The 22886-nt window shown below is 35.7% G+C and overlaps 1 protein-coding gene across 1 annotated transcript in view; it reads left to right on the top strand.

Annotated features, from left to right (window-relative positions):
* IL1RAPL1 (interleukin 1 receptor accessory protein like 1) overlaps window positions 1-22886 on the top strand; it is a 660827-nt gene that overhangs the window by 60333 nt on the left and 577608 nt on the right. Inside the window, exon 2 of the mRNA XM_023918520.2 lies at window positions 20704-20809. Coding sequence (XP_023774288.1) covers window positions 20728-20809 — 82 coding nt within the window. The 5' untranslated portion in view covers window positions 20704-20727. The remainder of the gene's footprint in view (window positions 1-20703; window positions 20810-22886) is intronic.

Raw genomic sequence — 22886 nt, 5'->3', positions numbered from 1 at the left:
TCCCCTCAGAGTATTATTGCAATAAGCGTTGTCCTTCGGGAGCTCCAATTCTCCATGCTGAATTTCTCTCCATGATACAGTGGGATTTTTGGCAGGAGCTACAAGGAGCATATGGGATCTCAGTATTAGACAGGGATGTACTGCTGATGGAGAAAACCATTGTGCCCTTAGCTTGCAAAGGTGTCTTATCATGCATGGGGATTATGTTTGGGTATCTGAACATCATTCCTGGTTTTCTCAATTCCAAAAGAACAATACAGAAATATACCAGTCAAAATGTTGTGGAAGCAGAATAATTAAATAATTTACTATCCATATTCTATAAAATCTGCTTATAAAACGTCTGTGGTATTTGCCTGGCCATCTGAATCAAATGTGTATGTCTTCAATGTAAAATGAAAATGTACCTCTGCTCACACTCTGACACAGAAATTTCTGCAGCTCCATGCAAGTGAGCAAAATAGGGCAAATTTATACCAGTAACACTATGACCCAAATACTTGCTAAGCTTGTACATGTCACCTCATTAGATGCAAACTTGCTACTGTGGATTTTTAATATCAGCTGTCTGCAGCATATTTTCAGCTATTTAGGCCATGAGTCTGTTTAGCAGGCTGTATAATTACTGCTGTGTATGTCAAGACTGTCCCAAGGTGATAAGATCTTGTACCCCTACTGCATTCCCCATACAAACAAAAAAAAATTAACTCTGTGTTACTTCTCTTACACTGGTGCACATTTGCAATAACCTCCTTAAGGTGAAATTGCAAGGTGAAAGGTGAAAAAATTGCACTCCTTGGCTCCATGTCCCATGTAGCACTACCAGCCTTTTCTCTTTTGCAGTTCTGCTACCATCAAAACTAATTTGTCTTTCTTGGTGTGATAAAACCCACCTGAATTATTATAGTTGGAATGTACTTTCCTCTGTAATTTAGAAATATTTGCTCCAAACACTTTTTTTTAAAAATAAATTGACAAATAAATGAAAACCTTCTAGCTGCTTATTTACTTCATGAAGAGTTTATTATAATAGTCAGAAAATTGGCTGTAACATGGGAAGAAATACTGTATGAGGGTAGCTCAACTACACTGTTTACACACATCAGGTCTCATTCACTTGGATTCTTTATTATTTGTTCAATATGAGTCCTTTATATGTATTAAAAATAATTTGATACAGCTTTTTCTGTCTCATCTGCATTAGACAGCTTGTAAAACGTAATTTGCAGAACACTGTGACCAGCAGAATTGCTTAAGCAGTCTTAGCATATTTCTTTTATAATAAAAGCCAGCCATGAACTTCACCTCAATAGTATTCCTGTCTTTGTAATGGTTGTGAGATTAAGCTCTCTTTGCCTTTAAAACTTCAGTAAATGCTATAGACCTGCAAGAATAAATTGAGAAAGATTATTTACCTTTACCCCATAATTCTTTTTTTTTTTTTTTATTTTTAAAGAAGATAGATGTGGGCTGCTAAATAGTTCTTCTTTTAGTGCTTTGGGAAGGTGTGGATACAAAAAAGAAGTAACGTAACTTTTAAAAGAATGTAATTTTCCCTGTTTCTACTAAGAAAAATTAGCATCACATTATTAACCTTAGAATATCAGCTTCTTTGATGAGAAGTAAATAAAAGAAAATGTTACATTTTGCAGACTGGACAGGATGTTAACTAGTGAGTGTCGAACATGTTGGACAGAGACACATGGCACTGGGCAAAGGGCTGAAATGGTTTAAATGCTTGATTCTGTTCCTGATGAAGATTTTCTCAACTAAATACCAGATAGTTAAATAGGGTTTATAAGCCTCCTGTCTCTATGACAAGTATTTCCCTTCTGAGGGGTTTTACTCTTTTGGTCCATTTCCATTTCATCAGTATTTCATGGAGCTGTGTGATTGTTTTGCACTAACCCATGGGACACATACTACCAGGGAAGCTTTGGGGAGTACAGGAACAATTGTATTTCATAGAAACATGTTCTAAGTAAGATAGCCAGAAATCAAAAAGACAGCTTCTGTCCCAGGAGCTGGGAAGCAGCTCCTCATTTACAAAAACCCACTGGAAATGTGTGTGGTTTATTCCTCTAGGTTAGGAACAAAAAAAACTACTGGAGAATCTCATATTCTATTGACCTCCAGAAAAACTCAACTCCCATCAAAAAGTTTCAGTTTTTTAAAAGTAGTTAGGGAGGTCTTACTATTTCAACATTATTTTAATTTTCTTGTCTCCTTGGGACAATACACAGGGAGAGTAGAAAGCAAATCTTTCTTGTCCAATTCCCATATAAATGAAAGAAGAAGGAAAACACTCAAGAAATGGGCTCTGTGTCATTCTGTAGAGGAATATATTTATATTGGTGCCTTACCTAGAGGAACATATTATCCAGAGGTCACCAAAGAGGTGCCATTGGTGAAACTTCTCAGCTACTGTACCGTGCCAACCTCGGTGTACTAAGGACATATTTTTTACTATTTTAATCTGCTGTAGGGTGTAAAGACATAATGGAAAAGATGAAAAAAAAAAAAAGAAAAAAGAATTAACAAAATCAGATTGCCTAGAAACTATTCTATGAAATGAAGAGCTATTGTTAGTGCTGCCATAGAGATTATACTTTAGAAAGTCTAGTGTTTCCTCTCTGCATTGCATTTATTTTATTTTATAATCCTGTGAAAATAAGCATTTTGAAAAAGTCATGATTACAACTGATCTCCTTTGTTTCTGTTATTAGATTAGATTTCTCCTGTCTCATCCTTCTGAAATAGCCCTTGGAAGCTGCCAGTATACAAATCAGACATTTTCTATGTTAGGAGGTTATTCTCTGCTTTTGTGAGAAGATGTGTATCTTTTAACAATTTGAAATCTGCTGCCAAGTACAGTTTGTCATGTGAAGATAAATGTCATTAAACTAAAAAAAAACTTTTAATGATTGGTGGCTCTTTAGTGGGTTTAGCACTTTAAACCAGCACTTCCTTAGAAAAATCACCAGTTTCTCAAACTTCTAAGCCCAACAATCATTTCAAGACAATGTGGCAGCATTCTTTTATAAAGTGGGTCACTGGTGATTTCCTGGAAGCTTAGCCCAGTAATTTTCATATTCTTTTTATTGCTATGTCAAAGAAGAAATAAAAAATGTGATTTAGGTTGTTAAAATGGCATAACATTATTTCAATTTAGCAGGGACTGTCTAGGAATAAGGCCTGCTTTGGAGGTCATTCTTAATTCCCTTGAGGACAGTTGCTGTGAGCTGACAGATTTATACTTTGCCAGCTCATTGTTTTGCCCTTGGTAATGGTGAGGGGAGAGATCAAGCAAATTCTGACTACAGTTTTTCTGTTCACTCCAGTTTTTACTGTTTACTGTGTCTTTTACTGCTGAGTATCAGCAAATTAAAGAGACTAGCACGTAGCTCAGGTACTCTTTTATTTTAAACATACATAGTAAATATTTTCTATCTAGAAATACCCAGAATATATGTAATTTGTGATTTTTAATGAAAGAGATGTTCAATAAATCTTAAAGCATAGGAAAACAGGGAAACACTTAATGCTAAAATAAATCAGTGATGAGTGTATATGAAAAATTTTGCCAGAAATTAAAATGAAATCTTTCTATCATCCTAAACATGAAACAATTCAGCATTTGCTCCTTTTCATTTTAACAAGCAGGAATATGGAATAAAACATTAAGATGTTAAGAAGTTATTAAGTTAATAAAAAGAATAACTTGCTTTTTTATTGTTATTATTCTAAATACAAAAATCTTTCCTAGATTCAGGATAAAATTTGTAAATCAAACATGAATCTAAAAATCCTCTTCCATTTGTAACAGAGGAGGTATATTCAGTTATGCCACATATTAAAGATAGGGTCAGAGTGAATTCTTGCTGATTCCATAGCACAGCCTGCAAGGAATGATGCACAGTAATGGGTATTCCTGCAAGGCTCACCATATCCTTCTCCTTGAGCCCTTTTGGAATTTGATATATCTTCTTTCCACACTTACTTCTAGAATCTTAAAATACATTAGCATTTAATTACAATTTTGGTGAATTTATTCTCTTGTCCACTCTGCTGTGTCACTCAGAATTTATTAGGCTGGTACTAAACACCAAAATTATGTTTACTCTAGCACTTCCTAAAAATATAGACGCAATTGTAAACAAGGCATTCACACTTTTGTAACTAATTGATTTGTTTGAAAGGTCAAGGATTGTTCAAAACAGCATTTTAGCATACTTATTTAGGATTTTCCAGGTTTGCCTTCCTAGAAGTCGTGCCCAAAAACTGAAGCTTTTGAGAGCTTGAAAAGATTTTATTACTGTGATCTTTTCAGGTTCAGTTTCCTAAGTGACTCATTGTTCTTTGCTTAAAAATAAGTGATGCTGTTTGACAAATGTACTTGGAAAATGGAATCTCTAGATGGGCTCTCAGAGAGATCTGTATCTTGTTGATTTCTTGCCTAAAGTATGAAAATCTAAAGGCATGGTGTCACATCCCTTGTGAAGGTTAATTATTAAATTTCATTAACTCCTTTCAGTCCCTCACAAGGGCTGTATTTCAGAATATATTCAAATAAGCTTTGCTTCTATTTTTCAACCTTTGAGTAGGCATGACACTGGAAAATATTTTTGTTCAGGGTTTTTTGTTAGTGTTTTTTTTTAATTTATTTTTCTATTCTTTTCCTTTTTAATTTATCATTTTTTGTTTAGCTGTCAAAGAGTATTTCCACTCTCTTTCCAAGTCTGCCCTTCATATTCTGGATGGAGTCTGCCCTGATAGAAATAAACAAATTATTTTTTATATATATATAAATATAAATAATAAATAATATGATGTTATGTTTATCTGGAACCTTACTAAACAACAGACCTATGAGCTAGTGGCTTGAGAATATATCTTTGAGCTGTAACAAGTGAAGTAAATATTTAGACTTCCAGAAAAACAGTAATGTGTACTGTTGTTTCTTTATCAGATTCCTGATTTTAGTGAAGGGTAGCAAATCTGGAAAACAAATGCATTTGAGAACAATTAATTACAAAAGGTCATCATGACAAGAAAATAAATTATGAAGAAGTCCTTGAGTTTTTGTCTATGCTCTCATCCAAAGTGAGAGTTTATTCTGATGGTGTTTACAGATTGTCATCAGAGACTTTGGTCAGCGCTTCAGCTTCTAGGAGCAAAACAGGAATTCTCATCTTCTCAAACAATTTGCCTTTAAAAAGTGGGCAAGGGAAAACAAGAGAGATCTATTAATCCTAAAAATGGTCTCTGGGGTTCCAAGAAGTTCTTCTGAGTAAAATCCTCAGATTTGGTTTGGGAGTGGTGGTGAGAGGATAACTCTTTTCAGTAATCTGGCTCCTTGTCTTGCACGTTTAGGTAATCAAACTGGCTGAGAGTGGGATTACAAACTGAAGCCCTTTTGTTTCAGACAATATCACACAAGCATCATCTGTTGTTAGGGAGATAGTCATCCAGGGAACAGTCATCAAAGATAGCATGATGTCTCTACCAAATTCAAGCCCATAAAGACTATTCTATTGAAAGCATAATGGTCCCTTCCTATTTTATTTTAAGCTACACTAGCAGCTGCTGTAATACATAAAACAGCTCAATGATTTCAAAACAGCATTAATGAATTTAAATGAGACCTGCAATCTGCTCTTCTTCAGTCCAAACTTTCAACTACTTGGGATGAACAGGGGCTACAGTTTGGAGGATGTCATCCCTGTTATGTAAAAGTCTCCCATTGGGAATTATGTATGTTCAGAAGTGATGGAGAATTGTTGAGAAAATCGTAAACCAAATAATTCTAAACTAGCAACAGTCAGAGAAAGGACTTTCTTAGCTGTAATACAGATATTTTCCACAGTGGGGAGACAAAATTATTATCAAATTTGTGTGGATGATGAACCAGAGAAGATAATATATGGACATCACTGGAAAGTTTCCATTTAATGTACAGTTTAGAAAAAGTGATTCATGAAGTATTTCAGGTAAGGTAAACCCAACAAACCAAATCTTGTATATTTAATTTTTACTATATATTTTTAATAATTCAGTAGGAAATATGTCAGAAAAGGATTACTAAATTGTTCCAGTAAAGCTTTTGTCACTAATTTTCATTGTAAGTATTGACATGTGCCAATACTTATAACAGCAACAACTTCAGGTACATGTCAGTGTCTGTCCCTCTCTAAATATGTGTTTATATTGGAAGACATGGATTTGATGGATGGATCACTTGGTGAATAAGGACTGGACTGGATGGCCACACTCAAAGGGTTGTGGTTGATGTCCAAGTGGAAAGCAGGGACAAGTGCTGTTCCTCAGGGGCTGGTACTGGGAGCAGAGCTGGTGGACACCTTGGTTGGTGACATGGATGGTGGGATTGAGGGCACCCTCAGCAAGTTTGGCAGTGACACCAAGCTGTGTTGTGTGGTCAGTGTGCTGAAGGGCAGGGATGCCATCCAGAGGAACCTTGACAGGCTTGAGGAGTGGGTCTGTGCAAACCTACTGAAGTCCAACCAGGCCAAGTGCAAAGTCCTCCATCTGGGACAGAGCAGCCCAGATACATCCCAAGCACAAATACAGGCTGTGCAGAGAATGGATTGAAAGCTTCCCTGAGGAGAAGGCCTTGGGGTTATTGCTTGTTGAGAAGCTCAACAAGTTACTGTTACTGTGTGATTGCAGCCCAGAAAACCAGCTGTCCTGGGCTATATCAAGAAAAAGTGTGACCAGCAGGTCAGAGAAGGTGTTTCTATCTCTTTATTTTTACTTTTTGAAAGAAAAAAAACCCACGGCTTTGACAGCATTCTGGTTTGGTCTGGTTCATACCACTCCAAAATTTCTTTAGGCCACATTTATTGAAAAACACTTTGCCTCATCTACTTACAAAATGAAAATACTGTAAACTAATCAAACTAAGATTTAGTTTTTTTAGTAGAAGTCTTATTAAGCATGCCCTTAAATTCAAAGTCTCTGCTCTGTTGGTTCAAATGCAGTCTTTTAAATTCAGAAACTGCTTCACAAACAATGGATATTTGAGGAGAGCTCTTTTTTTATGTATGAAGTCAGGACCTCTCAGCAAGCTGAAAATGTAATTCTCTTCTATGGTGACTGTTTTATCTGAAGAGATCTACTTGTTTGTGAGCTATACAGACAGTTCATTGCTGGCTGATATCCCAGGATATTAATCTAGAATTAACAAATGCATTGCCCAGTCCCCTAACCTGCTTTGCTGATGCAAAACTATACTCAAGACATTGTGGTAGGTCAGGTCAGCAAGATAAAAGGATGGAATCATGAACTTTGTAAGCAAGTTAAACCAGAGGTTTACTGAGTCCTAGCAGACCTAAGTGATGTTATCTGTAGCTCTGCTACCTACTTTCATCTTTTCTTTCTCTCCCACATCATCTGATGCTTCCTTGAAGATTCCTTTTTTACAGCAAAAGTGAATAGCACATTCACACAGTTCAGGGAAATAAATGTATGCTCAGTGCTGGCCCAAAGTCAGAGACAAAAGTGGAAGTAGAAAGGCTCAGTAGATATCTTTCAAGTGTAGAATCAAAATGGGAAAAAATTAGGAATTAAAATCAAGGGAAGATTTATGTTCCTTCAATGTCTTTGATAGACAAATATTAAATAAAGTAAACATAAGGATGTACCTACACTATAATCTTCGTGTTGCAGCTGACTTGTTTTACTTTAACAAATCAATCTTTTAATCTACCTGTGACAATTGAAGTTAAATTTCTTTTGGTGGACACCTGTCAAACTGCTGTAGAGTTTCATTATATTAAGTCTCTGTGTTTAAAACTTGAAGAGTCTGAATGGCATCTTGCATAGACTTCTTCCATACCTTCTGTTTCATGCAGTGCTAATTAGCCACTTCATTTAAAGTGAGGTATTAAAACCTGATTTTCCTGCTTTTCACCCTCTCTTTAGAACTCTATGCAAAGCTCCTCAATTACCCCACCACCACATTTATCCCAGTTGTCTTGTCCTGGGAGATGCACTAGCATCTAGGAGCCCTGCAACAGCCCCGGCCCATGGGGACCTGCAGCCCTCATGGTGCTCCCAGTGAGTCTGCTCAGAGCAGAAGACACTCCTTCACACAATTTGTGTAATGTTTTGTTTTTGGTTTTTGTTTTTTTTTTAAATATGCAGTTTGGTAAGAGTTTTAAAGTTTATTTTGATGTTCCTTAGTTCTGTACTATCATATATGTTCCTCTAGGCTTTGTGTCATAAAGTTGAGAAGAAGGCAATGAGGATTTCTGTTGGAACACAAGCCTGGGTACTCTGTTCATTGTTGAAACCATAGCTTCCCCCTAGATTAGCTATGTAATTAACAAGTTCTCCTGAAAAAAAAAAAAAAGAAAAAAAAAAGAAGGTAAATGAATTCTGTTTTCAAAAAAAGTTGCAAGGTGTTTTTGTGAGAGGATACAAAAAGGAGTAAAAAGGAGACAGTTTTTTACTAGTTGCCTGACCTGCAGTAAGTAAACAATTGAGAACCCCTGATAATTCATATCTAATTAAATTACCTTAATGAATCTGTGTGGGCATCAGTTAGTAGCAGTGCTAAGAATAAGCTGTCAGCTCTCCTGGTAAATAGGAGTCATAAGCTCCTCATCTACCTCTGCACTCTCTGGACAAAGTAGTTAGTATTGACAACCCCTCAAACCAGTAATATTGAAAGGGGTATATTTTTCCCTGGTGACACTGAGCATGCATAGAACTAATAATTGCTTAAAAATAACGTTATTATTTGGGTTTTTTGTCAGGGTAGACAGCATCTCCATTTCTCTGGGAATTGTCCCCTGCTTATGCTACTATGTGTTTCAGCAACATTTTTTGATACTCTGTTCTTTAAGTTTGCAAGGAAGACTAAAACTTGTACACAGAGTTAAACTAAGGGAATTACCTTGCCTGTCCAAATATATATACTTAAAAAAAAACACCCAAAAAATCCTTGTAGCAAATTAGTTTTTAGATATTAGAAATACCTACTGAAATATCTTGAAATACTGCATATGCTTGTAAGATTTCAGGTAAAATAAAAAGTTTCAATGACTATCTGACATCAGATATAAAACCCAGAGTATACCAGAGAATGCTAAATGCTTATCATGACTTCTACTTTAAAAGCTGGAAATTAATGTACTGACATAGAACCAAAGCACATTTAAAAAAAAATATATGTATTACAAACTGAAATTCATAGAATCATAGAATGGTTTGGGTTGGAAAGGATCTTAAAGATCATCCTGTCCCACTCCCCCTGCCTTGGGCAAGGACTCCTTACACTGGACCAGGATGTTCCAAGCCCTGTCCAACCTGGCCTGCAGCACTTCCAGGGGTGGGCACTGACAGCTTCTCGGGGCAACCTGTTCCAGTGCTTCACCAGCCTTACAATGAAGAAGTTCAAGGTAGTTGATTGAGACAAGATAATAGTCAAAACTGTCAGTATCTAATGGCTTGTATATAATAGAGCTAAAAGCTTCTTGATGAGCAGGTAATACTTGTTCCATTAGAGCTGTGCTAATATCCTCCATTTCTAAAACCTCAGGACTTTATTACACTTGTTTTCATTAACTGTTCATTTGCACATAATTACTGACAATGCATACACATTAAACATAAAATAGGCTTCTGTCCTGAATGGACAAACATCAGTAAAGAATGTCCTGACTCCTTTAGCTGGGGCCCCATTGTATGCAGTGATTGCAGCTATTAGGCATCACAAAACAGTCAAGTGTGCACAGCTGTGAGCAGGATTTGTAAGGCAATGAATAACAGTCACTGGCTGGAGCAAGGATGTTATACCTGTATCTTTTGTTTGAACGGGATCTAATGCAGATCTGTGAGGTACCTCATTCTGAATTCTTAAATTCTCCCTATGTTCTCTCTAGTGAGACTAAGGATGGAAATTACTATGGGGACATTTCAAGCATGATTGTCTCTTCTTGACACAATACTGCAACTAAAAATCTTTAATTTGACAAAGCTTTTATTTCTGATTTTTTTGACTCTCATAAATAAGATTTTATCATAAATCAGTGACACTGATGTAATGAGTTTGTTTTTATCTCCTCTAAACCTTTCCCTTTCCCTTTCCCTTTCCCTTTCCCTTTCCCTTTCCCTTTCCCTTTCCCTTTCCCTTTCCCTTTCCCTTTCCCTTTCCCTTTCCCTTTCCCTTTCCCTTTCCCTTTCCCTTTCCCTTTCCCTTTCCCTTTCCCTTTCCCTTTCCCTTTCCCTTTCCCTTTCCCTTTCCCTTTCCCTTTCCCTTTCCCTTTCCCTTTCCCTTTCCCTTTCCCTCCCCTCATTTTTTTTTTAACTCCATACACCACCAAAATGCCATAGCAAACGAAGCACACATGTCCTTTAGATCCACCTCAGAATTTCTTATCCCAAAATGGTGGGCAAATCTCAGCAATGGCAGTATTTATTCTAGGAAAGCTTACTGTCTACAAATAATGTTGAACAGGTGGGTAAAAATCAGTGTTTCTACCTGTTATGACTGCACTGGCTGCTGAATGAGCCCTTATAGTGCCATCATTTGTTTTGAAATGACACATTCTGGGCAGTGGCTGCTGCCAGTACTGGTGAACTGACCGCTGTCTATGCTTCACACTCCTGCTCTCTCTCTTAAACAACTCTCACATTCCTTGTTTGTTTGTTTTGAAGAAGTCTTTTCCAGAATGTGTGGACTTCATAGACATCCAACTCTTATTTTCAGAGGAGATTTCATATAACCAAAAGTATGGGATGAAATTATTCAACTGCCCAGTGTCAAAGTCAGCTGTACTCAGTCATTATTAATGTTAAATGTACTTTTTAAAAGATCTTTAGAGCCTAAAGATAAAAGTTCTATAATTACCCTGCTCTGTGCACATCTCAGGATGACTATTTTAGGAAGTGTTGTCTGAATGGTATTCATCTTCTAATCTACTATAATTGATAGATCCTTTCCTACAGAATCAATACCTAGACAGCTGTTATTCATCCTCCCTGCATTTGGTTGATTAGATCTTCTTAATTTGACAATTTACATTTGTATCTCTGGAGTTTTATTTTTTTTATATATGATTTCTGTAGTCTGTCATCATAATATTCAATACTGTCACTGACCTCAAACAGTTATGCAATTCATTCCACATTGTTTAATCTGTAAATGTAACTATAAACATATTTTTTACATCATGTAAACAATTAAATAATGCTAATCTAAGAACAAGAAGTGTAGAAGTCCATTTGGTATCTGGCTTTCCAGAGTATTGGCCTTTGGTTATCCTGCTGAAACAATGGGACACTTTCATTACAGAATTTATTTTGGAAGCTCTAGTTCATGATTCTTCATAAGCATAATCTCCTTTAATTAAATGTAAAAAGTAAAAAGAAAAGGGAAAAAAAAATACTGGAACACCATAAACTCTTATACTTCTAACTTACTTAATACCTCTATACCTCTTATAGCTCTTATTAATCTCCTGGTGTTATAATCAATGAAGAGTTAATAAGATTTGTGTGCAGTATGAAATTCACTGCCTGTGAAATAAATTTACCTTGCATCTGCATCCACTTCTAATTCCTCAATCGATGTGTGAGCTCAACAGCCTCGAGCAACTGAGTGACAGGAACAGACAGGTGACTGTCACTTCTTGTGGGTCAGAAGTAACCCAAAAATACTGTGTTCCCAGTTCATTTACAGAGGTTGTGCTGGCTGCTATTGGAGAGGGACTGATCATGTTCTTTCTCAGTGTGCATATGGGGAGTATGTACTAGAATCCAAAATCCTGTGTAAATAATATAAGCATCAACTGTTGCTGCATGTATTTTTAGAATGTACCAAAAAGCCCTTATTTTAGACATCGTTTCTCAAGGAAGTAAAACCTCAGCAATGTTTTCTTAATATAGATTTTATATTTATGATTTATTGGCATAATAGTAGTCAGTCAATAGCATAGATTCATGGGCAAATACACTTATGCTAAGTTTTGAATTCTGCAGAAACTAGATGCATTTCTAGTGAGCTTTTAAAGCTTCCTGGGGGCTTTCACAATAGGAGCTGATAAAATTTTATGGAATACTCCACTTTTATGTTTAGACTATGATGGGAATCATTCTACCCAGTACAACAGGGCAGAAATTAACTGAATAGTTTTGAATGAGCTACCCATAAACATTTGCTGCATTTATTTTACAAGTTAACATTTTGCTAGTCACAAACTGTTCCTTGGAAAGCACACAATGTGTGTTATGGAAGTACAGGACCTGCCCAGGAAATGCAAGCATTATTTTGTAAGTCTTCTTGATTTGAAGGAGTTGAACCCACATGTCCCAAATGCCTCATCCAATTATTTTGATGACTGCAATCTCTATAATTTCTGGGGAAAACAAGGTGCTGTGCAGCTGTGCATGCTAAATCCAGGGGCCTGGAAACAGAAGCAAAAGGAGATAAGTTCTGGCTTAATAGTTCTAACACTTCTATAGGAAAGAGTCTCAGTACTGATCTCAGGATCTGACAACAGGTTGTCAAAGTCTGGTTTGAACAAGTGCAAAGAACTTGTCAGTTATTCTCTTAGAGAGAGGGGATAAATGAAACACTTGCTTTTCCCTTTTCACAACTCTAAAGTGCAAAGGGAGCTCATATAGTATGAAGTGTAATGTAAATTACAGACAACTTCCCTAACATGTCAAATGGCAGCATAGGGTAAGCATTAAATTAAAAACAGGTCATGTGTAAGGGTCTAAGATTACCTTGTGTTAGCAAAACTGTGTTTCAAGTTTCAAGTATCAGTTGTGGAAAACCATTGATGTTGGTGTGATGCAAACTGATAACCTGAGTGATGTAAGGGGCGGTTATTATTTTGTGTATAAGTGTTCTGAGAGAATATCCACAGTGCAGCTTCATCCTCCACATCCTTCTGGCCTTCCTCATCTTGAGGGAAAATATCTTTCTCAGTGGTGACTCAGATGAAACATTATACTTAGGGAATTTTTGGAAATAAATAATTCTTGTAATGTCTATTGATAGTCAAAATACTTTAAAAATTCTGTTATTGTCTGAGAAAGAACTTAAATTTATTTATTTATGATTATTTATTATTTATTTTATAAAGTAACTATTTGTAAAAATTTAGGAACACTCAACTTTTTAAAAAATGCTTTTATCCTAACATAAGCTGGAAATTAGAGTTCATTTATTTTAAGTTACATCTTGCAGATTTATTTTTTTTATAACATACATATTATGTTGTTGTATAACTGCCACCATTCATAAATTAGGAAATGGAAGAGAAGTACTCATGTAGGAAACTAGAGAATCCAGCTGTTCTGCCTTGGTTTTGCTGCAAATGGCTAGTCTTTGAAAACTTGCCATATGCAGAAAAAGAGCTTGATTTCCACAAACACATAAAGTGAATATACTTAGCACAGACTGGAAAAGGGGTAATATAGCCTCAATTTTTTAAAAGGGAAATAGAGAAACTTCAGGGTGGTCAGTCTCATCTTGGTACCTGGCAAGATTGTGGAGCAGATCCATGCTAAGGCACATGGAAAATAAGGAGGTGATTGCTGACAGCCAGCATGGCTTCACTCAGGGCAAATTGTGCCTAACAAATCTGAGGGTCTCCTATGTCATGTGTACAGTGGTGGTGGATGGGGGAAGAGCAGTTGGTGTCCTCTACCTGGACCTGTGCAAAGCATTAGATGCTGTCCCGCATGACACCCTTGTCTCTGAAGTGGAGAGACATTAATTTGATGGGTGGACCAGTCAGTGGATAAAGAATTATCTGCATGGTCTCACTGAAAGAGCTGTGGTCAGTGGCTCAATGTCCAAGTGGACACCAGTGACAGGTGGCATTCTCTGAGGGGTTGGTACTGGGGTCAACATTGTTTAACATCTTCGTCAGTGACGTGGACATGTCATCACTTTTAAGGTCCCTTCCAACTCAAACCATTCTGTGATCTTATGTGTCTGTTCTTCTACTGCTACTATATTTCAGGACCTCATTTAGTTGCCTGAAAATGGAAACATAATTATCCAACAAAATTATGCTTGCAGTATGAAATCCTTGTCAGTTTAGGCAGAGGCGGAATTTCATCTCAATACAAGAACAAGGCTACTAACCCTCAAAAAGCAAAGATACAGAGTGGTCACGGAGCCAGCACAAGAGCAGATAAGTGGTATCAGATATCTCGCATCCCAAAATCGTGCCATAAGTTGAGTGTTGGTCACCAATGCACACAGATTTGGAAGGAAGGCCTTTTTCTTTATTTGGAAGGGCAGCATTTCAAAATCACACTGATATTCTTTGAACTTTTCCTCTTTACGTATTTAAGAATATAAAAAGGGTGAATTGTTTTATTATCTTCTACATCTCCCTTTAGAAGTTAAGTAGCACAGCAATCATCTTTCAACTATATTTGTTTAAACATTGCTGTTGAGCTAAACTTTTTTATTATTTCCTCTAGGTTTGCTGACAGGTTGCTATAATGTTTTTTGTTTGCTGTCCAGGAAAAGAAATTATGGTTTCAAATTTTTCATGAATCCATTGACCTAATTTGCATCATGAGAACACATTTCTTATGTATCCCACTAGATATGTTGGAAGCATCAGGAAAGTCCACTTTGGTTACATTTTTTGTAAAGATCTTTTTGGAAAGAAACCTTTCCTTGGTTTCAGATTCTTATTTCTTTATGACCATGACTTGTGAACTATTAAGAGGGAAGCATCTACTTCTAATAATATAAGATTGTTTTAAAATTAGGTTGATGTATTTTTTATCTCAAGTAAAGGCTCCTAGAAATTAACAGAGACCTCTCTCCATCCTTTAATCCTTTTCCCTGATAGTGAATAACTCACTACCTCACTGTCCAAGGGTTTTCTTTCCCACTTTATTTGCATTAGCACTTTTACCTGAGCCACCTTGGTGGATTATCTGGGATTGTCAAGGACATTCTGCTGACCTGGATCCCACAAGGTCCTGTGAGACCATTGGAAAGATACTATCATCTCCCTTTTGTATGTCTTTGCTGAATCTGTACTTCCTCTTTTTAGCCTCTGCAGTTCCCCAAAACATGTGTTGGATACTTTCTAGCTATGGGACTGTTTCAGTCTGTGGTTCAGAAGGACACTGTGTTTATATGTTCATTCAAAAGAGGTTCCTCAAGCAAATGACATGTTAAATTTCAGGTATCTACAATCTGCTGCAATTTATTTGCCTCATAATAGAAAAAGCACAATACAGAAATCTTATTACATAGTACAGAAAAAAACCACTTAGTGAAATATTTAAAAAATATGTTAAGCTATCTAAACAGTATGTCTGTTAGTCCATGTTCCATTCAAATACTATTGTTGACATTATATTTTTAAACAAGACTAAGAAAATAAATATTCAGCCCATATCAGGATTCTTTTTCATTGCAGAATCATTTTAAATTCCTTTATATGTTTAAGTGATGTATGTTTCTTAATGGAAATGGAAAAGTAGATTATATTTTCATATACAGAGATACATGGAATAACCTTAGATTTCTCCGGATAAATTGCCATGTTTACTATACCTTGTATGATGGGTAGAGTCAATAAAAAGTATCTTTTAAGGATACCTTTAAAGGAAAGCAATAATGACTACCAGGTTTAATAGGAAAAGTTGTAATGCATTTGCTTGGAAACCTCTCCAAAGGCTGCACTGGATTCCCATTCACAATGTGCCCTGCAGGACACAGGTGGCATATTGGCTTTTGGTTATCTCAGTTTAAAACAGGCACCATTCCTTCAGCCTTTATTGCTTGTTTAATCATCTCCTCTCCTTTCCTTCTTTTTTTTCCTTTTTGTCATGAGCCACAACTTGCTTGAATTTAGGAATGCTGCTTAGCGTGGAGGAACAGGGATGATTTGGAAAGCAAATGCAGTAGCTTATTGGCTTCCTGTTGCTTTAGACTGGTTTCTCATGAGTTCTTCAAAGTTGATTGCTTATCTTTTTGTTTACTGTGACTCTGGAAAGGACTAATTTTATGGACTTTTGTATTTGAAACAGCTCTATTTTCTTTTAGCTACCATTTAAAAAATTTCTAGGGTTGTCTTACTGTTCTAGGTCAGCTTGTGACAATGAATTGACACATTTATGAAATCACATTGGTTCTAATTTTAGTTTTTCCTTGCATTTTAGGAATTTAAGGCTTTTTCTTTTTTTTTTTGTTTTTTGTTTTGTTCAAGATGTTTGAATTGTGTCCTGGACATACCAAGCTGTCCTTTATACCTTGTGGTATCTAATGTCATTCTATTCAGGGATTTGTAAAGAACTGCCACATAAAAAGAGACTGAAAATGCATTTTTGCTTGGTTTTTTTTTTCTTAGGTATTCAGGTGGTTGTAATTTCGTTACTCATTCATAATTTGCCATCACTTTTGTGTCATTACTGCAGAACAGTCATGAAATATCTCACAGATTTCAGAGGATGTTGCAACACTCTTTTGCTTTTTTCTTTTTCTTTGAAGGACATATGATGGAGAAAGATAATGCAGCAGTTTTTAACATGCATAAAAAAAACATTCTTCAAAGTTAGAATGGCAGTATGGGAAGAAAAGTGATTTTCAAATAATTAGTCAACAGACATCAGCTAGAATTTATAGACTGAGAATTAACCCCTTAAAGTTATTTTAATAGACTGAGCCCATGGAAAATTTCTTTTGAAATTTGATTCAAGTATTGGTAAAGTCCCATAATAAACATAAGTACAATAAGGAAATAAAAATTTTCTATTTTCCTGCCTTATCAGGAACTGACTTACTATAGTTAATTTAATGTCTGCTGAGCTGTTTTGGGAAACATGTGTCTACGTGTATGCATTTTCCTCACAGTGAGAATTTATGACAATTGAAGAGAAAAAGCATTCTTGGCACTTCCCCAGAGAATGTTAGTCTTGATATACAGCTGTATTTCTATTTCTGTCTCAGCTGGAAAATTAGATACTTTCTGATGCAAATGCTATGCTATGGCATTTTTGTGTCAAGCAGTGAGACCTTGTACAGTAAAGAACTTTTTAAAAAGTTATTAATATGCCCAGTTAAAATTTGCGTGCAGTATATTTATGCAGAAATATTTAATATTTTTCAGTGCTTTGGTTCATGCAAACAAACAACCCACTACTGAAAATTTGAAGTTGTGAATACTGCTTAAAGATGAAAAAACATTTAATCTTTGGTATTGTATAAAGAAAAAGCAGACAAAAATCTGTGGTTCTAAAAGACTTTCTTAGTCTACTGTTCACTCTTGGAGTATAGCAGTCTTAAACCCAAAGGGTATATAAAACATGTTAAAATATATTCAACTTAAAAAACAGCAATTAAGTTAACAACTACCATGTGTTGGCTTTTTAGTTGAAGAAACTGAAAATCAGGAAAAAAACCCATCATGAAAGTTACTTTTGTAGATGTAGATGTATATGTAAGCTGTCTATCTAACTGTTGCTTAAAGAAACAGCAGACTTGTCCTGCTTGTTAAAACCAGAATTTCTTAATGTTATTTAAAAATAAATAAATAAATTCCAGTTAAGAAACTAGTAAAATAGTCTCTTCCTTAAAAAATTCATTGCTGAAAGAAGGCTATTTCCAATTCATGAGATATCACACTTGAGTTAGTGTTAAGAATTTGACTTCTCAGAATTATGCCTTTTATTTTGTTTTCTAGTTTAAAAGCTACCTGAATATGTTACAGTGTCTAGGCCTCGGGCACACTCATTGCGGCAGTGAAGGCATTTTCTCTTGGCTTTGTTGACTTGTTGTGAGATTCCCCTCGGGATGTTCCTTTTATATTTTCTTCTGACTTGCTTATTTTGTTTTCACAACCAATTTCACAAGGGTGACATTTTCTAGAATAGTCAATTTCCGAGGCATTCACCCGGAACAAGGGACAAGAGATGTTAAATATCTGTTTTGAATCACTCCTATGAATAACCTGAGGCAGATTTTCCAACCGCCCAGACTGCCAGAGCCGTGAGGCACCAGCTCCAATAAACCCATCTTTACTTCTTTGCATTTTCTCTGGTTGAGTTTTTGTTTTTAAAGTGTGGAGAAGACCAGAAATACTTTTCCTTCTGCACAAAAGGGAGCGTAAACAGCAGAGAAATTTGGAAGACTCTGGCGAGAGGCAATGTAAGATCTGATTTGTTGCTTATATTGCTGTAAGGAGGCACTGGCTGCTGTTGGGATCATCCCTTTAGCAGTAAGTTCTTTCTGGTATTTCCAAAGGCAGCAGCAGACTTTACTTTCTAGGGATTTATCACAAGTCATGTAGGCAGCAGCCAGTTTAGCTCATGCCTTTAAGTTAGACATGAATCTCTGAGAATAAATGCACATGAGAATGTCTTCCACAGTGATATGTTTAAGATGCAGTTCCTGCTATACTATTAGAATAATGGTTCCCCTTGTTGACTTGACAACTTAAATTAGTGATATATGCATAGACCAAAAGAAGATTTGCATTTACTGAACAGTTTCTTATTGATATTATTGTATTTACTGAGGCTTGCTTTGATAGAATCAATCTTTGTAGCTACTCCATGGTTCCCCTACACAAATATCTATAAATAAATACATGCACACAGATACATATGCAAATATATGTATATATTTGCATTTATTCACAGCGATCAGCAATATTATCTTTTGATGTATGGTCAAAAAGGATGTGTTTGGATATGCTTTCACAGTCAGAACCTATTTACTGGATTTGTCATTGCATAATAAGATCCTGTGGTTCTTTGGACAATATTTATTAGGCTCACACAGAGCAAGGAGCTGACTCTTGCTAGTACCCTGGAGGCTGAAGATATCAGCTTCAGGATTTCCTGCGGCATCAGTTAGTGCAGTGACTGAGAAATGAGATTTTGATTTCAGAAAGCTTGACTGAAATCTGCAGTAAAATGTGGCGTAACACATTGTGGTATCTACTCACTGTGCCCCTGGAAAATTAACCTTTATTGCTAGCTTCTAAATTTCTAAAGATCTATATAATCTATAACTGCCAGTGGTCATGCTACTTTGTTAAATTTTAAACTTATATAAAAATGTTAGCATTGCACATAATTTGCCTCCTAGCAATCCCATATTTCATATTTAATTTCTTAATTCTTTAAGTTGCCAACATTTTCTGAAGTAGCATGTGAATGTAGTCAAGTGTCAGTCTTACACTGTGATGCTAGAATCCTGAAGCTTGTCAAAGAACATGAATGAACAAACACTTGTGTATTTCTCTGTGAGTACAAATATTGTTGTGAAAAATAAGATATCACAAACTGTTATCAAACAGTATTATCTCACTTCCTCACTTTATTAAATACTTTGTAATGAATGTAGTAGATTTGTTGCTTAGATCTGAAATGTCATGAAATGTAAAGCTTTAATACAGATTACCTATGAAGCCATCATTTTTTTAGCAATTCTTCCCATTATATCCTTTTTTGTACCCCTGTTCATTCTTATTTCTAACCTGTTCTCTTCTAAGATGAAGTTATTTTAAGATACTGCTTTCAAAAAATGTCTTGGGTACTCAGTAACCTGATTATCAATGAAAGTGCAAAAGATTCAGGGTCTCTTTAGAAATCAAAACTTGTACTATGCGGTACCTTCTGAGAATTTTTTGAGTTGCTGTCCAGTGCTGTGATTAAAAGAGGTGAATATCAAAACCACAGTGGTTTAGTCTGGGTCTTAGTTACAATACTAAAGAACCATTGATCCCAGCCCTTTCTCATCCCCTTTAGACTAGAATATTTTTGTGTAAGCTACTCTGATGAATATAGATAGCATAGATAGGCTGCTGTCTAGCTTGAATAGGCAGATTTGTCCTCCTTTCCTCTAACAACACACTGAAATATGAGGTATTAGACCTATCAGTCTATCCTGAAGAAAGCTGATAATTGCCATGAGTAGCTGACACTCTTACTTACATGAGGAATTAAAAAAATGTTCAGTCCCTGCTTTCACCAGCAGCTCATACCACTTAATACCCAAAGTAAATAGAAATCCTAATCTTTTATTCACATGTTGGAGGTGAAGGCTAAAACACATTGTTCTTAACACTGCTTATCTCCATTCTAATTAACATTCACTTCTGATTTAGTGCAGTGAATAGTTTGAACTTGCATGGGAACTTGCTCACCTAAAAGGTGATTATTAGTGTTATTAGTGTCTCTGCTGGTTACTTTGATGTGCTCTTATTTTCCCCCTTTCTCTGTTCCTAAGAAGATGGTCAGATTTTTGTTTTTATATTAAACGCTCATTTTATTGTGAATCTTCTGCTCAATTTGTTGTATTAATAAATGAGAGCAGAGCTGGTGAGGAAGGGTATTATTTTCTTTTTCGTGTTGGTGGGTGGAAAAGGTTATATGATTAAAAGAAATAAACAGATATTTTAGGAGATCTGTTATAAAGTTTTAGCAGGAATCCAATGAATTTTCCATGTGTAGACAAAGTTGTATCTTAAACTCCAGGGTTAAATGTAGTGTGTGCATGTGTTTGTTTTATGGTTATTTTAGTTTCATACTTTTAAAAAGAAAGAATAAAACATTTTTAGTGCTTTAAATTGCTCACAAAAACTGTATTTAGCTTTTCCATAATGTCAGTATGATGTTTCTTTACTTCAAGATTGTTTCAGCACCGATGTACAACCAGTGTTTCTTTCTGTTTCCTTGGTACTCCAGGAAGCAGCCACGGAAAGACAGAAGATGAAAGCTCCTATTCCCAACTTGATTCTCTTGTATGCTACTCTGACTCAGAGCTTGAAGGTTGTAACCAAAAGGGGATCAGGTAAGTAAATCTTTATCTCTGTGGTGACAATGTGGCTTGGAAAGAAATGCTTAATGTTTGCAAGTATATGCCAGGATGTTGTTATGGTGGTTTGGAATACAGTTTCAAATTCTGCAGCAAGAAGAGTTGGCAGCTTCTATATATCTTTAAACCATGGTTTTATGTGGACTTAATGAAGAAAAATCAGATATGCAGTGTGAAATGAATATCACCTTTCACCTGCTGCAGGACAGTTATTCCCAGAACTTTTTGACTTATTTAAAAGACTATGTTACAGTCAGTATTGTTGGGTTACTGGATTTATCTGTTTTACTGTATACTTTGGGAAATTAAGATAATAGAGTTTGGGTTTAAGCAACAATAAATAGATCAAACACATTTAAATTTAATTACCATGAAAAGTGAACAGCAAAATGTGTTTCTGAAAGGGATACCTAATGTGGTTGAAGAGTTTAATTCATGAAAGAAAAATAGTCGGTATTCAGACTATTCAGTTGGGTAATTTTGGATTAATTTTTCTCTTTCACCCAGAAATTCTAATATTACTCTTTTTGGCTTTTCACTGGATAATGAAAAAAAAACCCAGGAAACTACTTCTGCAACCTATCTTGCTATATTGCACTAAAGAAAACGAAATCCTTAATGAAAGCCTTAATTCCATGTTGGTGGATTAATGAAAGTCTTAATCCCATGTTGGTTGGGTTAGTTAATTAGGTTTGTTTTTAGCTGTGAGTTTCCTTTTGGCACTGGAGTGCTTTAGGTAGCTTTTGTTGTGCTGTTCCAGAAGTCTGTCTGTGATTTATTTTTGTCTTTTGGTTGGTAGTAGTTGTAAACTGGTGCTTGGGGAGATCATAGCTCTTTATACATTTTTGGCAACATCTTGAATTATACCTTGCATTTTTTATGGATTATATTTGTAACAACAGAATGAAATGGATTATGTCTCCAATATTATAGTAGCTGGAAATGTTGATGTAGGGAAGGCAAACATGGAGTACTACTACAAAGTAAGGTATTCCTTAATGAAAACTAGAGGTTAAAGTATATTTGGGGTTATTTAAACTCAGGAACACTGAAATGCACAGACAGTGTGTGCAGTGCAAAGGATCTGGTGATAGGTTGACGTGTTTATAGGATGCTGCAGCCTAGATAGATAATGTAGATATCCTTTGAATATGTCTGGCTAAGATTGCCCTGTTTGATAAAGATTTTTATTAAATTACTGTTTGAGTAAGCATTAAGTCAAGGCCCCTTAATCCAAATTCAGTAAAAACATTATTGTTATCGTAAAGTAAATTTTAAAATGACATCTATTTTTAAGGAATTAAAAAAAAGTCCAACTATCACCTGTTACATGAAAGTGACAATGATAACTTGGGTTGTCTTTGCATTTTATTTCATAATTTTTTGCTTGTATCCCCTTCATCTGATTAACCAAAGCAAGGAAAAAAATGGTAAATATACAATTTAATTTATGTTTGGGAAAGTGATATAAATGCTCTCCAGCAAAGGAAAAAAAACCATACAAAACTTCTCAAGACACAGGGAATTTGTTCTCATCCTGATGCTGTAATAAAAAGGAAAAAACTTTCATGGGAATCTTTGGATGATACCTTACTGTAACATGAGGTCTTGATGTTTTTTGCATGCTTCTCCTGTTTAAAGCTTCAATTAGATCTATCAGCAAGGGGACAGTTTGTCATACTGTGTGTGCAAAGGAAAACATCACTGATTCACTGAAATCTCAGATCCTGCTGCCTTTGGCCATGTTGCTTTGTGATTTTAGGTTTGAAGAACTTCACTGCTAGGTGGAATGCAGTAGTGTGTGGTTCTTGGTTTGCTTTTGTAGTTGTCTGGTTTGATTTGGTTTGGCTTGGTTTAGTTATCTCCCTTGGGTGCTCAGGAGGGCTATTTTTGCAGTCCTGAAGTGTTTCTACAAAGAAAACCTTATTTAAAGGAAGTTTTAACAAAATAGGATTGACTTATGTGTACTGTGAAAATAGAAATGGTTTCCTAATGTTAGTGCAACTCATAATTTGAAGTAGGAAAAAAAAACCAGCTTGGAAAGAGGAACTTG

The sequence above is a fragment of the Cyanistes caeruleus genome, chromosome 3, assembly GCF_971803275.1.
Source record: "Cyanistes caeruleus chromosome 3, bCyaCae1.hap1.1, whole genome shotgun sequence".
In the NCBI taxonomy this organism is placed as follows: domain Eukaryota; kingdom Metazoa; phylum Chordata; class Aves; order Passeriformes; family Paridae; genus Cyanistes; species Cyanistes caeruleus.
Note: the sequence above shows the minus strand (reverse complement) of the source record. Positions and strands in the feature narration are given on the sequence as shown.